The sequence below is a fragment of the Erythrolamprus reginae genome, chromosome 1 (assembly GCF_031021105.1).
Source record: "Erythrolamprus reginae isolate rEryReg1 chromosome 1, rEryReg1.hap1, whole genome shotgun sequence".
Lineage (NCBI taxonomy): Eukaryota > Metazoa > Chordata > Lepidosauria > Squamata > Dipsadidae > Erythrolamprus > Erythrolamprus reginae.
The window spans coordinates 74,487,332-74,505,988 of NC_091950.1; the positions used below are offsets into that span (position 1 = coordinate 74,487,332).

General features: G+C 43.5%; 1 protein-coding gene across 4 annotated transcripts in view; it reads left to right on the top strand.

Moving 5' to 3' along the window:
• HEATR5A (HEAT repeat containing 5A) overlaps positions 1-18,657 on the top strand; it is a 96,044-nt gene that overhangs the window by 63,216 nt on the left and 14,171 nt on the right. For 3 of the 4 annotated variants that reach the window (XM_070755888.1, XM_070755879.1, XM_070755897.1), the window contains exons 25-32: positions 500-681; positions 1,007-1,075; positions 2,362-2,541; positions 4,935-5,166; positions 5,508-5,756; positions 6,660-6,787; positions 8,545-8,692; positions 12,210-12,482. In XM_070755888.1, the coding sequence (XP_070611989.1) occupies positions 500-681; positions 1,007-1,075; positions 2,362-2,541; positions 4,935-5,166; positions 5,508-5,756; positions 6,660-6,787; positions 8,545-8,692; positions 12,210-12,482 (1,461 nt within the window). Of the gene's footprint in view, positions 1-499; positions 682-1,006; positions 1,076-2,361; positions 2,542-4,934; positions 5,167-5,507; positions 5,757-6,659; positions 6,788-8,520; positions 8,693-12,209; positions 12,483-18,657 lie in introns of those variants that run through there. The other variant, XM_070755907.1, reaches the window with a different exon arrangement.

The following is an 18,657-nucleotide window of genomic DNA, read 5'->3' on the forward strand; positions in this document are numbered from 1 at the left end:
ACTTTTGAATCCTGTTTTCATTGCATTATAATACCCTGAACACATTAGTATGATCAATATGCCATATTTTTCGGACTATAAGACGCACTGGTGTATAAGACACACCAAGATCTCAGCAGGAGCCACTCTGCAGGCTTCCCAAACCCTCAGCCCATCCCATTTTTTGCAAAAATGAGATGTGGGAGCGGGGCTTCAGGAGGCCAAAAATGGTGTATTCTGTGTATAAGACACACCACCATTTCTACCCTCTCTTAGGGAGAAAAGGGTGTGTCTTACGCTCTGAAAAATACGGTACTTCATTATTATCTATATCTCAAGTTTATTTATATTTTTTTTAATTGATCCTATGCCAATTTCAAGATACTTCAACTTGAATATCTCTTCATATATCCTCTTTCCTTATTATAGGAAAGGAATAGTTAATAGGCATAAATATTTTAAAATACCAGAGTTTTAAGTTCATGTGATCAAAACAGTATTTCCTTTTTATCACATACAGATGATTTCTTGGTATTATATTTAGCTGACTTAATCCGTATGGCTTTCATGGCTGCCACTGATCACAGCAATCAACTTCGTCTTTCCGGACTTCAGATGTTGTTAATTCTTATTCGAAAATTTGCTGCTGTAGTAGAGCCAGAATTCCCAGGTCATGTAATACTGGAGCAATACCAAGCCAATGTAAGTAAATTTTGAGAGGGGTTTGCCAAAAAAAGAAAGACCAAGTTACATATTATTGCTTTTTAGTATTTAAGATAACAGAAAATGACATTTCTAGTGTTTTAGAATTGGCTGTTTGACTATGTGCCATAAAATGCATGACTTAAATAAATCTAAATGTGTTTTCTTTGGATATGTGCTGGTAATACTATAACATAACAAATGGATGGATATTTAATCACTGTTATTATTCATCAGTCTCATATAACTACTTTAACGTTAGCTTCCTTAAAGAACAGGTTTTTAGATTTTAGACAGTATATTATTTTATCAAATCTTTGTTTAGGTTGGTGCTGCTCTTAGACCAGCCTTTACCTCAGAAACGCCACCTGATGTAACAGCAAAAGCATGTCAGGCAAGTTGCTTTTTTATCCGTCACAGCTTCCTCTCACCTTCCTCCTCCTTCTCTTCCTGTCTTTAAAATATAAGTGCCAAAGTCTTGGCTAATTGCAGATAAAACATGATAATGGTGATGAAATATTTGTCCATTAAGAACTAGAACATCACATCAGAGAGAGGGGATTGTTCAGGCCACATTGTCTTCATAGGGGTAGTGATTTCTGACAGTCTCAAAATGGGTGAACAGTGCAGTCAGGCGGTAGGGAAAGCAAGTAGGATGCTTGGCTGCATAGCTAGAGGTATAACAAGCAGGAAGAGGGGTATTATGATCCCGCTGTATAGAGTGCTGGTGAGACCACATTTGGAATACTGTGTTGAGTTCTGGAGACCTCACCTACAAAAAGATATTGACAAAATTGAACGGGTCCAAAGACGGGCTACAAGAATGGTGGAAGGTCTTAAGCATAAAACGTATCAGGAAAGACTTAATGAGCTCAATCTGTATAGTCTGGAGGACAGAAGGAAAAGGGGGGGACATGATCGAAACATTTAAATATGTTAAAGGGTTAAATAAGGTCCAGGAGGGAAGTGTTTTTAATAGGAAAGTGAACACAAGAACAAGGGGACACAATCTGAAGTTAGTTGGGGGAAAGATCAAAACCAACATGAGAAAATATTATTTTACTGAAAGAGTAGTAGATCCTTGGAACAAACTTCCAGCAGACGTGGTAGATAAATCCACAGTAACTGAATTTAAACATGCCTGGGATAAATATATATCCATCCTAAGATAAAATACAGAAAATAGTATAAGGGCAGACTAGATGGACCATGAGGTCTTTTTCTGCTGTCAGACTTCTATGTTTCTTTGTTTCTATTGCTATTCAATTTTAGAATTATTTCTAATCATTCCTTTGGTAAGTTCATTTGTAAAATTATTAGTTTAATCTTCTTAAAGGAATTATAATTAGGTTTTTACTTTTACATTATATATTTATCATATTTAAGAATGGCCCATGTCCCTCATGAATGGATTATATGTTGGAAAACTTTATAATAAATAAATCAAAATGTCTAAACATAGGATAATTTTACATGCGTGCTCTGTAACACTGCATTAGAAATAGTCAGATCAGAGCAAATAACCTATCTAATCCAGCACCTTATAGGCATGGTAAAAACTAGAAGCCAACAAATAGGACGTAAGTCAAAAGAATAGGCCCACCCACATTTCAGTAACTAGGTAATATAAAAGAGTTTATTGCACTAGAGAAAAAGTAACCATGTCACTTGGTGTTGCAGGTTTGCAGTGCTTGGATAGCAAGTGGTGTAGTAAATGATCTTAATGACCTTCAAAGAGTTCATCATTTGCTTGTGACATCCTTGACAAAAGTACAGGCTGGGAAAGAAGCACAAAATCAACTATACAATGAAGGGACATCTACTATGGAAATACTTGCTGTACTAAAAGCATGGGCAGAGGTATGTTTTAGAATTAATAATTATGGGGGGAAATCGCGAGTTTTAAAAATGGATTTCTTTTCAAAGTAGGCCTTTTACAATAACTTTCTTAGCTAGAAATTAATCTTAACATAATAACTTGAGGAATTAAAGAGCTTTTTTGAGTGAGGTATGCTATCTACTATTTGTTGGGATAATAAATGCATGCTATTTTCAACAGGTTTAGATAAATTATCTGTTATTTGCAATGAAATGTTGTTTTGGCATTAAACATATGCAGTATAAATTAAAGCCTTTTATTGGAAACAATTTCATTGCCTTTTGTCCAATAGTGTACAACGAAAGAAGAAATGTTGTTATTGTTTACAGAAATCCTATTCCTACTAACAAAGAAAGCAATATTCTGGATCTTTTCCAATTGTTTATTCCAGCATTACTTGTATCAGTTTTCATTCTTTAATGACAGGCATATTCAATCTGTCTCAGAATAAATAAGAGAAATAATTGGATTTGTTATATTTTACTTTGTATGTCTGTCTTGAAATCAGTTGACTCCTAACGACTGCCTGGACATTAATTCCTGCAGTTTTCTTGGCAAGTTTTAAGAAGTGGCTTGCCATTGCCTGCTTTCTAGATCTTAGAGCAGTGGTTCACAGTGTGGGGCCCATTCCCTGGGGGGGGGGGGTCATTTGATTTTTAATGGGGGCAATTGGAACCTTGTTTAAACCAAGTTAATTGCTTTTTAGGCTTCCTCCGCATGAGTAGGAGTTCACTTTTTGAATAGTAAGACTTATATGTCATGGGGAGGGGCATAAGGATTTTAGAGATGCTTAGATGGGGCATGGCCAAAACAAGGTTGGGAACCACTGTCTTAGAAAGTGACTGGCCCAAAGTCATTCAGCTGACTCTGTGCCCAAATCAGGAAGAGAACTCACAGTCACTATTTCTAGCCAGCTGCCTTAACCATTAACCTCCCATGAGCATGAATTAATTCTTTTATTTTTATTAATATTAGAAAGGTATGAAAATAGTTTTTTGTAGCTGGCTGTACTATCAGACAAATTTGTACAGTGATCCCTCGATTAGCACGGTCTCGATTAGTGCGAAACGCTACAACACGGTTTTTCACAAAATATTAATTAAAAAATACTCCACGGTTTTTTTTGCTATACCACGGTTTTTCCCACCCGATGACGTCATACGTCATCACCAAGAGTCACTTCTCTGTCTCTTTCTCTTTCTTTCCTGTCACTATGCTTCAATCATTTTCTCATTTCTCTTTTTTTCTCCCCTTTTTTCTATCATTTCTCTCTCTCTTTCTTCCTCTCTCACACTCTCTTCCTCCCTTCTCTCTCCCCCCCCTCCACTTGCCCACGAGAAGAAAAAAAGCAACCTCTGCCGGGCAGCTCCCCTTGTGCCCCCGCTTTGTGCCTGCCTCTTTTGGGGATTTTTTTTTCTTTTCTTTTTTGCGCTGGCGGCGGGAGCTGTTGGGGAGGGCTCTGCCGGGAAGGCCTCTCAGCTGCAGAGCCGAATGGGGGCGGAGGCAACAGCGGAGCCCGGCGCTGGGGCCATGCGAGGCTGTTCATCCAGGGGGGCGTGGACTGGCAAGTCGCCCTCCTTTCTCTCTCTTTCTCTCTCTTATACCACACCGGTAACAGGGAGAGAAAGACAGAGAGCGGAGGGCACCTTGCCGGTCCACGCCCCCCTAGATGAGCGGCTCCGCATGGCCCCAGCGCCGCCCAGGCAAAGGGGAAACCCCAAGATCGCTTGCCGCTTGCCGCTTGCCGTATTGCAGCGAAGGAGGCGAAGCAAGGCTCCAAGCTGCAATACGGCAAGCGGCAAGCGGCAAGCGATCTTGGGGTTTCCCCTTTGCCTGGGCGGCGGGAAGACCAAGGGAAGGTTCCTTCAGCCGCCCAACACCTGATCCGCTCCGCAGCGCGGCAGCAGCGAGGAGCTGAAGATGGGGTTTCCCCTTTGCCTTTACCCCATCTTCGGCTCCTCGCTGCTTCCGCCCTGCGGAGCAGATCAGCTGTTGGGCGGCTGAAGGAACCTTCCCTTGGTCTTCCCCGCTGCCCACACGCAAACTCCACCATCTGCGCATGTGCGGCCATGAAAAAAATGGCGCGAATGCGTAGATGGTGTTTTTTACTTCCGCACCACTATAACGCGGAAATCGATTAGCGCGGGAGGTCTTGGAACGTAACCCCCGCGCTAATCGAGAGATCACTGTATTACATATTTGTAATACAAACAAATCATGCCTTCATGAAAACCAATAAACAGCTTGAAAGCAATAACCTTTCTCTACTGTTGGTAATCTTTTCAGGGAGCTTAACTGGTGTTGTTTTTTTCTATCCAATTTTTCTATTTGGTAAGAACTTTAAAGTTCCATTTGTTGTTCTTGTTCCAAACAGGTTTATATAGTTGCCTTACAAAGACAGAAGAAACAAAATGACATCAATGGTCCACTTTTGGTTAAAAACATTTCAGAGGAAAGTTTCCAGGATCCATCTTCTTCAGTAGATGAACTTCTGGATTTAGTCCAAGTGGATCTAGGGAATCTGAGCAAACTCTGGCTTGCTGCACTTCAGGATTTTGCTCTCCTAACTTTGCCTTCAGAATTTGCTTCTCAACTTCCCTCTGAAGGTAAGAAGTCAAGTAAAGCAAATATTTTTTTATTGAATGCATTTGGCTGATATAGATTCTGCAGAAATTGAGCTTCATTTCAGTGCTTCATGAAGCACTATTGCTACTAAACAGAGAACATAAATAAAATATAAACTTTTAGAATAATAAAACATATATCAACAGAAGCTACCAGTAAGCTTGCAGAATGAAAATAAGGACATTAACTGAAAGCCTATTTAATAAGTTTTGTTTGTTTTTGAATGAAAGGAATCCCTGACTCTTCTCATCACTTTGTTATAAACAATAAAAATATTTGGAGGGATTTGAAGCAAACTGAATATGTATCATTTTATTTGCAGGTGGTGCTTTCTATACTGCAGAAACAATTGAAAATGCAAGACCACATTATCAAAATGCCTGGGCTCAGATTCTTCACGCTACTGCATTATGGCTTACTAGCACTGGTTTTCTAGTGGGTGATTCAGATGAAGGTCTAACTAATCTTTCACGACCTGTTACTCCAACTAGTATGTGTCAAGATTCAACCTCTAGGGCTGCGGTGAAATCACCTGAAGATGTGAATACTGATAGATTTCATCTTGTTCTGGGTTAGTATGTAAACTTTTCTTTACCATATTTTTTGTGGACTGTTTTTGCCAGGTTCACTGAAGTTTGCTATGAACTGTTACGCTTAAATCCAGAATGACTACAGGTCACAATAAATAAAACTGCCTTTCTGCATGGATTAGTTCAGAAGAGCCATTCTGCTGTCAGAAAATCACTTGTAATTGAATTTTTAATATTGTGTCTTATTTTTGTTTATGAAAGTTTGTATACATAGTTAAATATTATTATTTTGACTGAATGAAGGTTAAATTCTGGCAAGATAGAGAAGTGGAATTAGTAATTCTCTGATTTGTGAATTAGGAGCGCTAATGTTTCTGACTTGGGCTGCTTTTAAATGAAATAAATAGCTAGCTTCTTGCAAATGTGCATTTCCTCTTAAAAATGGTACATAATCTGGGCTCCTTTACCATTTTTTAAAATGGGTTACAATTCTATTTTCAATTACTGTAAATAGAATGACTTTTCCCTATATCAAAACCCTTGCTGTGTTTAAAACCTGGATATCTTACAACATATATTTTTTCTTATTCTGTTTTTGAAGTATTAAGAAAACTACCTTGGGTAAGCGGTTTCGGTAGGCTACACAAGAAAGGCCAATTTAGATACAGGAATCCAAAATCTGGAATTTCCTGCCAACTAATGTGCTATTAGTTCATTCACACTATTCATTCAACTTCATACTACACCTTTTCTATTCATTATTCCGCTCATTCTGACTGCACTGTGGGCATTTTTAGAGAATATCATTGACAGTGACTTTATTGTACATTGTTTCAATTAGAGATATTACCATTTGCTTTCTCATTTAAAAGTGAAAGATAATTTTTATACTTTAAAACTTTATGTTTAATTTATCTAATATTCCCTGACTCCATTTTCTTTAGGAATTAGTGTGGAATTTCTCTGTTCTCCCCGGTCAGATGAAGCAATGGAAAACATTACTGCTTGTCTAGATGCCTTGCGGGTCTTGCTTGAAGTTCCCTGGCCAAGATCAAAGATTGGAAGTGATCAGGTAATATTTAAAACTTTTGAGTTAGTTCAGCTGGATATTATTAATGCTTTTGCCAAATGTCTGTGGAAACGGTACCTTCCCTTATGTTCTCTCTTATCTTGTGATATGGGCATAATGTAACAGCTGTTTGAATAAGTCTTTCTGACAAAGTAATTTATAAGCAGGAATTGTATCCTGCTTATAGAGTTGCTTTCAACTGTATTGTCTTTCCTAGTAGGGGAGTCGATAATTTTAAGTATGGGTAGAGTATAATTAATTAATTACTAATGTAATAATTATTACAATTAATAAACTCACATGGGGCATCTGCTATAAGAAGGCACATACATGGATCACTGACATCTGTATTAAGAACAGCAGTTTTGTTCATTAGTCATTCAAAGAATAGTACACTATGCATTCCAGTTTGTTATGAAATATATGTGATAGTTGCATGGCTTGCAACTTTTTATTTTATTTTAGTATTGCTATAACTTCAACAGATACATATTGAGGTTTTTTTGTTCTATCTTAAAATAATTATCTAGGACATTCATCTAGAATAGAATAGAATAGAATTTTATTGGCCAAGTGTGATTGGACACACAAGGAATTTGTCTTGGTGCATATGCTCTCAGCGTACATAAAATAAAATATACATTTGTCAAGAATCATGTGGTACGACACTTAATGATTGTCATAGGGGTCAAATAAGCAATGAAGAAGCAATATTAATAAAAATCTTAGGATATAAGCAACAAGTTACAGTCATACAGTCAACATGGGAGGAAATGGGTGATAGGAATGATGAGAAAAACTAGTAGAATAGAAGTGCAGATTTAGTAGGAAGTCTGACAGTGTTGAGGGAATTATTTGTTTAGTAGAGTGATGGCGTTTGGGAAAAAACTGTTCTTGTGTCTAGTTGTCTTGGTGTGCAGTGCTCTGTAGCGACGTTTTGAGGGTAGGAGTTGAAAGAGTTTGTGTCCAGGATGCAAGGGGTCAGTAAATATTTTCCCTGCCCTCTTTTTGACTCGTGCAGTATACAGGTCCTCAATGGAAGGCAGGTTGGCAGCAATTGTTTTTTCTGCAGTTCTGATTATCCTCTGAAGTCTGTGTCGGTCCTGTTGAGTTGCAGCACCAAACCAGACAGTTATAGAGGTGCAGATGACAGACTCAATGATTCCTCTGTAGAACTGTATCAGCAGCTCCTAGTAAGAAGAATTTAGACAATGGGAAGAGAAATAAAATATCTTAAGGTCAGGAAAAAGAAAGCAATTAGACCAAGAACAGACAACCTATAGTATTGAGTCCTTTTTTCTTTTGATGGTTTTTGCTCTCTCCAATATCATGAAGCTGAAATTTGCAATGAACAATAAATTCAATAATAGCATAGAATCCTGCAACTTTCCTCTTAAAAACTAAAGGGAAAAAAAAGCACAGGCTAAAAACTTTGCCTTCGTTTTTTCTTCAGACAGATCTTCTTTGAATTCCCACTGAAACCACTACAAAAATGATGAAAATTATTTTTAAAGTTGTGCCTATAGAAAGGCATGAAAAATCTCTTAACACAACATGTGTCCTAGTAATGATATTTTAATAGGATTTGTATTCCAGTTATGTTTTAATAGGGATTGATGCTGAATACATGAATTTTTCCAGTTTGAATTGAAACAAGTATTCTGGAGCAATTCTCTTCCACTCATTCTAATCTACCTTAATTGTATTAAATATATTGTATTAAAACTTGTGAACAGTCTGCTTGTATTTCTCAAATATAGGAACTGAGTGTAGAGTTGTTGAATGTTTTACATCGACTTATACTGACCAGAGAGTCCCCAGACATTCAACTAGCTGCTCTAGAAGTTGTCCAGCAGGTTCTTCTCGCAGCACAGGAGCATGTCAAGGAAAAACGAAGAAGCGCAGAAGGTAGAGATGATTGATTGATTGATTTGATTTGATTTGTATGTCGCCCCTTTCCGTAGACTCGGGGCGGCTCACAACACAATAAAAACAATTTATAACAAATCTAATAATTTACAATATTAAATATTAAAAAACCCCATTATTAAACAGACATACACACAAGCATACCATACATAAATTGTATAGGTCCGGGGGAGATATCTCAGTTCCCCCATGCCTGACGACAAAGGTGGGTTTTAAGAGGTTTGCGAAAGGTAAGGAGGGTAGGGGCAGTTCTAATCTCTGGGGGGAGCTGGTTCCAGAGAGTCGGGGCCGCCACAGAGAAGGCTCTTCCCCTGGGGCCCGCCAACCGACATTGTTTAGTTGACGGGACCCGGAGAAGGCCCACTCTGTGCGCTGAGATTCGTGCGGCAGAAGGCGGTCTCGGAGATATTCTGGTCCGATGCCATGAAGGGCTTTAAAGGTCATAACCAACACTTTGAATTGTGACCGGAAATTGATCGGCAACCAATGCAGACTGTGGAGTGTTGGTGTGACATGGGCATACCTAGGGAAGCCCATGACTGCTCTCGCAGCTGCATTCTGCACGATCTGGAGTTTCCGAACACTTTTCAAAGGTAGCCCTATGTAGAGAGCATTACAGTAATCGAACCTCGAGGTGAGGAAGGCATGAGTGACTGTGAGTAGTGAGTCCCGGTCCAAATAGGGCCGCAACTGGTACACCAGGCGAACCTGGGCAAACGCCCCCCCTCGCCACAGCTGAAAGATGGTCCTCTAATGTGAGCTGTGGATCGAGGAGGACGCCCAAGTTGCGGACCCTCTTAATCAAATTTCTTACCACAGTTGTTTCATTTTAGATGAAAGAAATGCTTCATTTACTCACAGTAGTATATTTTGAATTCATGATTTTGAATCATTTATGTATTTGTCTCAGATTAAACTTGGGGGTAGGATGGGTGTGTGGATAATTTTAGCAAAGAGTAGTTTAACAAATTTATTAGTTTCATAATTGTCTTACCTCTTAAGTGTAGTAAGGATTTGGTAGAATGACTACAGCTAATTTTAACAAAAGGTACTCTGTTTTATCCTACAGTCCCCAACAAATAAAACGATGTAGCTTCTCTTATGGGTAACTGTGGACATTGTACTTTTTCAAGGAACTCTAATTTGCTCAATAAAGAATTCTCAGCAACTCTACAAAATTAATTTCTAGCATTCAGGATGTATCATAGTTCACTTTTTTTGCAAAACACTATGTACATAAAAGGGGTATTTTAAATAATGACAAATGTTGCATGTCTTGTAAATGAGATAGAAAAATCTGTCACCCATGCGATTAAATACTTTTCTTCAGCAGATTTCAAGTCTGTAGGTAATCGTCAGTTAACGACCACTTATTCAACAACTGTTCAAATTTATGTTGGCACTGGACAAGTGGTTGTTATGACTGGACTTTAAAGTTCTGGTTGTACCAGCATCCCAGCAGCAATGTGAGCTGTAAGCCGCCCCGAGTCTACGGAGAGGGGCGGCATACAAATCTAATAAATGAATAAATGAATAAATGAATTAATTAATTAATTAATTAATTAATAAACAAACAAATAAATAAATGTGTTTATGATCTGTGTGCATGGTGCACTTATGATTGCAACATCCCATAGTAACATGATAACCATTTTTTACCTTCTCTGTTATTTGTTTGTTTGTTTGTTTGTTTGTTTGTTTGCTTGCTTGCTTGCTTGCTTGCTTGCTTGCTTGCTTGCTTGCTTGCTTGCTTGCTTGCTTGCTTGCTTGCTTGCTTGCTTGCTTGCTTGCTTGCTTGCTTATTTATTTATTTATTTATTTATTTATTTATTTATTTATTTATTAGTTGTACTTATATGCCACCTAATTCCCAGAGGACTCTGGGCGGCTAGTTTCTGGTACTTTCCCATAAACAAAGCTGATAGGGAATGTCACAAGTTAGCTGGATAAGTCTGTGACTGGCAGCAGTCACTGCAACACTCAGGACACTTCTGCCACCTTGGCCCCTTGTGCATCCTTCTCTCCGCTCCCAGCAGCCATTTATCTGGCTGTCCAATCTCTTATTAAAATTCTCTGGTAATGGTGCATCCCTAACATCTGGAGGCAAGCAGTTCCGCTTATTAATTGTCCTCACTGACAGGAAATTTCTTAGTTCTAAGTTGGATCTCTCTTGCTTCTTAGCTTGGCCTCAGGTGCTTTCATTTGGTTGATCCCCTCCTCTCTGTGACAGGCCCTCAAATATTGGAAGACTGCTATCATGTTACTCCTAGTCCTTCTCCTCATTGGACTAGACATTCCCAGTTCCTGCAACTGTTCATCATATGTTTGTCTCCAGTCCCCTAATCATCTTTGTTGCTCTTCTCTACAATCTTTCTATAACTGGGTCATATTTCACTGTCTCCACATTTCAGGAGACTTTCCTGAAGGCTGGGGAGGGTGAAAATTGTTTACGAACTTCCGGTAGACCATTGGGTCCGTTTTTCACCATCTCCAGGCTCCAGAAGCTTTCCTGCAGCCTAGGGAGGGTGAAAATGGCCTCCCCGCTGTTCTGTCTGGGTCACTCTGGAAGCTATGACCAACCCAAAAAGATAAGCCAGACACAACGGTAAAATTCAAATACAGTTTTATAATGTTCAAGAGAAACGAAGCTAACAGAAAATGTCCTTACAAAGCAGGAAAACACTGGAACTCCAAATATATACACGAAGGCAATTGTCCATGCATCAATATAGGATTCTTGCTGCCAAGACGAGGCTGTAGATAACAGACATACACCTCCCACGGGTCTTCAAGACTGCTGGGCCACAAGCCAGGAACAGAGACGCCGAGAAACAATGCAGGTTACAGCAACGCCAAACTGATAACACTCCACATGGCTTCAAGAGCTTGCCTGCCTTATAAACCCTTCCCTGCTAATGAGGACCACACCCAGGCCCTGGTGTTCCTTATTCAATGCTGATATTTCTTCAATTGATCCTTCCTTTGATCTAAACGTCTCTGTCGCATGTTAATGACAGCTTGTGCTTCGTCACCTAATGACTCCAAAGACTCCAAGCTACTGGCTGGGGAGAGCCCCTCCCCGGGGCTCCCATGATGTTCTTCCTCGTCACATTCCTGCCTGTACTCTCCCCCGTCCGACTGCCCAGCCCCCTCCTCTTCGCTGTCAGCCTCCTCCGGTCATGGAGCCAGCAGAGACGCAGCTGGTCTTTGATCTGCCTCAGGCTGAACCACAACACCCGCTGCCCTCAGGAAGGCCAAAAATCAATTGGCCAGCATGTATGTGTTCATTGGAGCTGACTTGGGGCAACATCTTGCGTGTATTTAGATATGGCTCCACATGCCTACTGTGGTACACGTATCATAGGTTAACAATCACAGTTATAGGGAATGTATACTATCCAGCAAATAAGAACACTGCAACCCAAGGCTATTTAAGAATCTTGAAATAGGATTTTTTGTCAATGAAACATAATTATTTCCCTTTATTTCACTATAGTTGATGATGGAGCTGAAGAAAAGGAGACATTGCCAGAGTTTGGAGAAGGCAAAGATACTGGAGGACTTATACCTGGAAAGTCTTTAGTCTTTGCAACACTAGAAATGTGTGTGTGTATTCTTGTAAGGCAGCTACCTCAGCTAAACCTGAAAATAACAGGTAGCCCTGGAATTACACCTGGAAAACCTCAGTTGTTATCAGCAGATGGGAATAGACTGGTAGTAGCAGCCCTGGGGATCCTCTCTGGTGTTCCTGCAGTCTGTTCACCTGAAGGTAGGATGAAATTCTGCTATACATTGTGCAATTTTTATTTATTTTTATTTCTTTTGCAAAAGAAACAAAGAGGCAATATGTGAAGTGAAAACGATACATTTAAGCCACAGACCGAGAAGGACCTTGATTTATTTTCCTCATTTTGTGAATTGAAAGTAATTTACTAAAACAGTGCAATACAGTAAATTCACATAATTTCAATCAATCGGTGGTTTGCTTTAAAAAAATCAATAAGAGGTTTTCATAAATAAAACAGATGTTTCATAATTTTGACTTAGTCATCTCATACAAAAGCATTCTTTTATTTATTTATTTTATTTATTTATTTTGTCCAATACACAATGAGGGTTTTACTGGGTATATATCTATATACACATAGTAAAATACATGATGAAGGTTATAGAGGAGATACTCATAGTAAAATATATCTAAGAAAGAATAGAAAAGAAGATATAGTAATAGAACATATCAATGAAAGAATAGAAGAAGAGATATAGGAATAGAAGAAAGGTATAGGAGATATAGGAGAGCAATAGGACAGGGGACGGAAGGCACTCTAGTGCACTTGTACTCGCCCCTTCTTATGGAAGTCAGCTCTTAACATATCAAGATTATTAATTAAAATGGTATTTACAATTCTCTTTCTCCAATGCACTTGCAAGGAGAGTCCAGGATGGGTTATTCTCAGCCTGATTGGCTGGGACTGAGTTTAATTTAAATATTTAATATTAGCCAGGCACCGCCCCCTTAGCCCTCCAGTCTAAAAAACTCAGTCGCAGTAATGGGACATTGAGTTTATTGCTCCTGTTAAACACGGTTTAATAGGGTATAATTTGAGTTTTAATAAATGTTATATATGTTTATATTGTGCTTTTAACACTTTTCTTCTTTTTCCTTTATTTTTCAGGCATCAAGGGGCGGCTTCTCGTTGGCAGCGAGGGTTAATTCCCCCAGTGGGACTAACCCCCTAGGCTGCAGCTCCTCTCCTGACTAGCCCACAAGCCTGGAGGCTCATGGAGGGCTTTGAGAGGAGCGCCCGGGTTGCCTGTCTCCGCGACAGCGCCCGGTGGATAGGCGGTCGGCTGACGCCATGGGGGGCCTGCTCCCCATGACGGATATGCCGCTTGAAGACAGAAGGAAGCCTCGCGCCCTGACGGAGCCCCCTCACCTTCCCCCCCCGGCGCGCTGAGCACCAAGCCAGCCGGAGGACCCACTACGTACCCGGCTACGAGCGTCGCCATCTTGGGGGGGGATAAAGGCGGGAACGGAGAAGAGTTCCCGCCTGAATAAAGCGGCCATTCCTTTGCCTGCTCCGTCATGACCGCAGGGGCGGTTGTCATGACAACGACAGGCTAGTAACAGGCACGGGCGGAGGTAGAATCCCCGCCCACCTCCTGTTTACTCCTTTGTGGTCGGACCGTTGCCCTCCATAAGGCTAAGGTAGCTGTCACTCCGGATCGAAGGTTGCCATGGCAACGTCTGAGTGACATTCCGGCGAACCAATAGGAGAGCGCGAAGGCCGGAAAGGCCGAGGAAGAGCTTTTCCTTGTATTCTTGGTTTGCCGGGAGCTACGCAGCCGCAATAGAGCCTCAGAAATCCAACTTCGTCATTGTTTTAATACAACGAGAGAGATTTCTTGCTCACCCTCCGAGTATTCTTCCTGGCTGACCGTGAGTTTATCTCAGTTTTCTGTCATGGCTGAAACACCATCTCACGCAGGGGAGGAGGCCAACACCAGTGCTAGGCCCAGTACCCCTAAGGAAAAAATCCAAAAATCCAAATCTTCTCAGAGTTCACTCAGAGAGGCTGAGAAGCGAATAAGGGCCCTGGAAAGGCAATTGGAAGCCTCTCAAAAACAGGCTTTCCTACCTGCTAAAGGATTTGCTCCCACACCCACGCCAGCCTCCCCCGCGATCCCAACAGGGGTAGCAGGCTCGGCCTTGGAGCAGGACTGGTCCCCTGAAAGGCCCATACTGCCTTCTCCTGCAGAAGGGTTTCCTTGGGGCAGACAAGCGACCATGTGGCCTGGCAACCTGGGTCCTCAATCTTACGCTCCTTTTCAACATGCCCCAGCACCATCCTCCACATTTACTCCAACAGCTGCAGGACTGCGCACGGCCCAGGACTCCTGGCAGAGCATGCCACAGGCCCTACAGGATTTAATCTCCAATGTATTTTCCCAAGGAGTTGAGACAGGGGCTCTGCAGCAGCAAAATGTGATGGGTCACCCCCCACAAAAACACAGGAGTCCCTGGACTGCTCCAGCCTCACATTCCATGTCTGAATCTATGGAAGAGGAGGACTCTGTTAGGGATGACTACAGTGACCACGAAGATGACCTTTCAGGGGATGAACACCCTCCAGAACCACCTGTCTTCGCAGGTCTCTTTAAGTCATCATTATTCCGGCTCTTACTCAATAAGGCCAAACTCACCATTGAGCAGGCAGGAGAGAGCAGCCAGCCGGATGATCCCAACTCATCCCAGCCCAAGGCGGGCCTCTTCGTACTACCAAAGCAAGAAACAGTGGACATTCCCTCTTCCCATCTGTTCTTGGAGACTGTGCGGAGACCCTGGGAAAATCCAGCAGCGGCTCAGGGCCCATCCAACCTGGACCGCAAATTTTATACATTTGACCAGCAAATGGAGGACCTGTTAACGTTCCCAACAGTGGACAAACCGGTCACCAGCCTAGTCTCCAATGCCCTGGTCCCCTCGGAGTCTCAAGAGGGGCTCAGGGCTGAGGACAAGAGGGCCGAAAATGTCGTGCGTAAAACCCACCAGATGGCGGCCTGGGCCATTCGGGCCTCATCTGCGGCCTCATTTTTTAACAGGGCAACCCTCCTTTGGATCAAGGACCTCCAATCACGGGTGGACCCTGAAGACGGCCGCCTTCGACAGGACCTGAACAAAATTTTAGCCGCCACCGAATTCTCGGCAGATGCGACGGTCAATGCGGCCAAGTTCGCGGCCAGGGCCATGGCTTCATCAGTGTCCTCCCGCCGGCTCATATGGCTACGCAGCTGGCAGGCGGACGTTAAGTCCAAATGGAGCTTGGCCTCAGCTCCATTTAAGGCCGGAAAATTATTTGGGGAAGTCCTTGACGACGTTTTGGTCGAGGACAAGGATAAAAAGAAGGTCATGCCGAAGTCCAAAAAGACGGAAAGACGGTTCACTCCTTACCAAAGGCGCCAGCCCTTTCGGTCAGAGCCCTCCTCGAGCTCTACCCAGGCATCGAGGCCTTACTTCCAGGGCTCTTTCAACCAGGGGTCGTTCCGATCGGATAGGTCAGCTACTAACGACCGTGGCAGATCCTATCAGGGACGCCGACCCTTCAGAGGGGCTGGGAGGGGATTTAGGAAAAACAAATGACTCCTTCATCTCCGTTCCACTGGGGGGCAGGCTCATCCACTTCGCAGAACAATGGGCCCTGCTATCTTCAGACACTTGGGCGGCAACTACTGTGGCAGAGGGCCTGAGGCTCGAATTCCTTCAACTTCCCCCTCACCGCTTCGTCACATGCCCCATCCCTTTGGATATCCAAAGGAAGGGCCTCCTTTACAAAGAGGTCTCCCATCTACTGGAAATAGGGGCCATAGAGGAGGTGCCCTTGGAAGAGCAGGGGAAGGGGTTTTATTCCCCAGTTTTCCTCGTTCCCAAGACCTCTGGGGGGGTCAGACTAATTCTGAACCTGCGTCAGTTGAACATTTATATAAAGTACAGACGTTTCAAAATGTACTCACTGCGGACTATTCTCGCCTCTATCAGGCACAAGGACTTCTTGACGTCAATAGATCTCAAAGAGGCTTACTTACACGTCCCCATTTTTCCACCGCACAGGCGGTTCCTCCGGTTCTGCCTAGAAGGGACCCACTTTCAATACAAGTCAATGCCCTTTGGACTTTCGTCCGCCCCAAGGACCTTTACGAAGCTTTTAGACGTTCTCACAGCTTCCCTGAGACAGCAGTCGGTGCGCCTCATGGCGTACCTAGACGACATTGTGATACTGGCCAAGACAAACGACCAGGCGCTTCGGGATCTACACTTGACCATCACTACGCTCGAACGCCATGGCTTCACAGTGAACTGGGACAAGAGCCACCTGACACCAACAAGGAGGCTGGCTCATTTGGGGACTACCATCGATACCACCCAGGGCATGGTGTTTCTTTCCCCAGAGAGGAGAGCCTCCATCAGGAAACTCGTAAGAGATCTGAACAGCCAGCGGTTCCCAAGACTCTCCTTCCTGTCAAAGATCTTGGGGACCCTGGTATCCTGCATAGAGGTTGTCCCTTGGGCCAGGCATCACTTGAGAGCGCTACAATGGTTCCTGCTGCCCTTCCAAAAGACAAAATCCAGCCACCTACACAGGAGGATTCTGCTCCCGCGCGGGGTTCGCAATTCTCTTCGTTGGTGGACTTCTCCGGCCTTGGACAAGGGTTCCTCCTTCCTGCCAAAACACCATCTTACGCTGACGCCAGACGCCAGTTTGTTTGGTTGGGGGGCCCACCTTGCTTCCCAGTTGGCCCAGGGCGTATGGGACCATCGGGATTTACGACAGGTCAACATCAACTTCCTGGAGTTGAAGGCGGTTTCGTTGGCCCTCCGGAGCTTCACCCCCTGGGTTCGAGGGCGACACATTCTGGTCCTCACGGACAATGTGGCTACCCGGGCACATATCAACAGACAAGGCGGGACACGTTCTCGCCGCCTGATGGAGGAGGCCGAGTCCCTATTACGGTGGGCAGAGGCCAACTTAGCCTCTATTTCAGCGGAACATATCTCGGGGATACACAATGTATACGCGGACTGGCTGAGTCGGGAGACTCTAGACCCCGGGGAGTGGCGACTGGACCCCGCGATCTTCCAGGAGCTGGTGAGGAGGTTCGACCTACCGATATTGGACCTTTTTGCGACGGCCCACAACACCCAGCTCCCCCGTTTCTTCTCCCGCTTTCCTTCCCCAGGAGCGGAAGCAGTGAACGCGTTACATCAACAATGGCCGTCGGGCCTTCTTTATGCATTTCCACCGATCCCTCTAATACCGCAAGTAATCCGGAAACTATTGGAAGAACAGGCGGAGGTTCTCCTACTGGCCCCGTTCTGGCCGAGGCGCATCTGGTTTGCCGATCTGGTGGAACTATCAATTGCGGCACACTGGAGAATTCCGGATCACCAATTGCACCTCACACAGGGAGCAATGAGTCACCCAGATCCCCAGTGGTGGCAGTTGACCGTCTGGCACTTGAGCGGGAACATCTGAGGAGTCAGCTCGTGCCAGACGCGGTCATAAACACTATGCAGGCGGCTCGCCGGCCGTCTACAAGGCGAATTTACCAGGCGACCTGGGCGGCGTTCGCCGACTTCTGCATACAACGTCAGGTGGACCCACAGGGAGCCACTCCCTTGATGGTGCTTTCCTTCTTGCAAGCGGGAATGGACAAGGGTCTCGCTCCTAATACACTTAGACGACAGGTCGCGGCCCTATCGACGGTCCTTGCCAAAGACCACGGTCGGTCCCTCTCAAGGCACCAGTGGATCAGAGATTTCCTGCGCGGAGCAAACAACTTGAAGCCTTCGGTGGTTCACAGATTTCCTTCCTGGGACTTGTCCTTGGTCCTTCATGCCTTGACGGGTCCTCCCTTTGAACCGTTAAGGCTCATCTCCTTGAGGTTTCTGTCCATCAAAACTGCTTTTCTGGTAGCCATCACATCTGCCAGGAGAGTTTCTGAAATTGCGGCACTGTCAATACGGCAGGACCTCTGTAGATTTTACCCGGACAGAGTTGTCTTGAGATTGGACCCGGCCTTTATTCCGAAAGTGAACACTTCCTTTCATAGAGCACAGGACATTGTGGTACCAGACTTTTGCTCCCGTGGTAGCCATCCTTCTGAACTGAGATGGCATAAATTAGACGTTAGACGTGCCTTAAAAATTTATATTCGTCGGACCCAAGATCTACGGTCTTCTGAGGGTCTCTTCGTATCCTTCTCCACCAGAACGATGGGGAAGAAAGTGTCACCTCCTACGATCAGTCGTTGGTTGAAGGATTGCATTTCTGAGGCCTACGCTGCTAAAAACACCACAGCTCCACAAGGGATAACTGCTCACTCTACCCGGAGTGCGGCCACGTCATCGGCCTGGAGGACCCAAGCATCTCTTGAGGACATTTGTC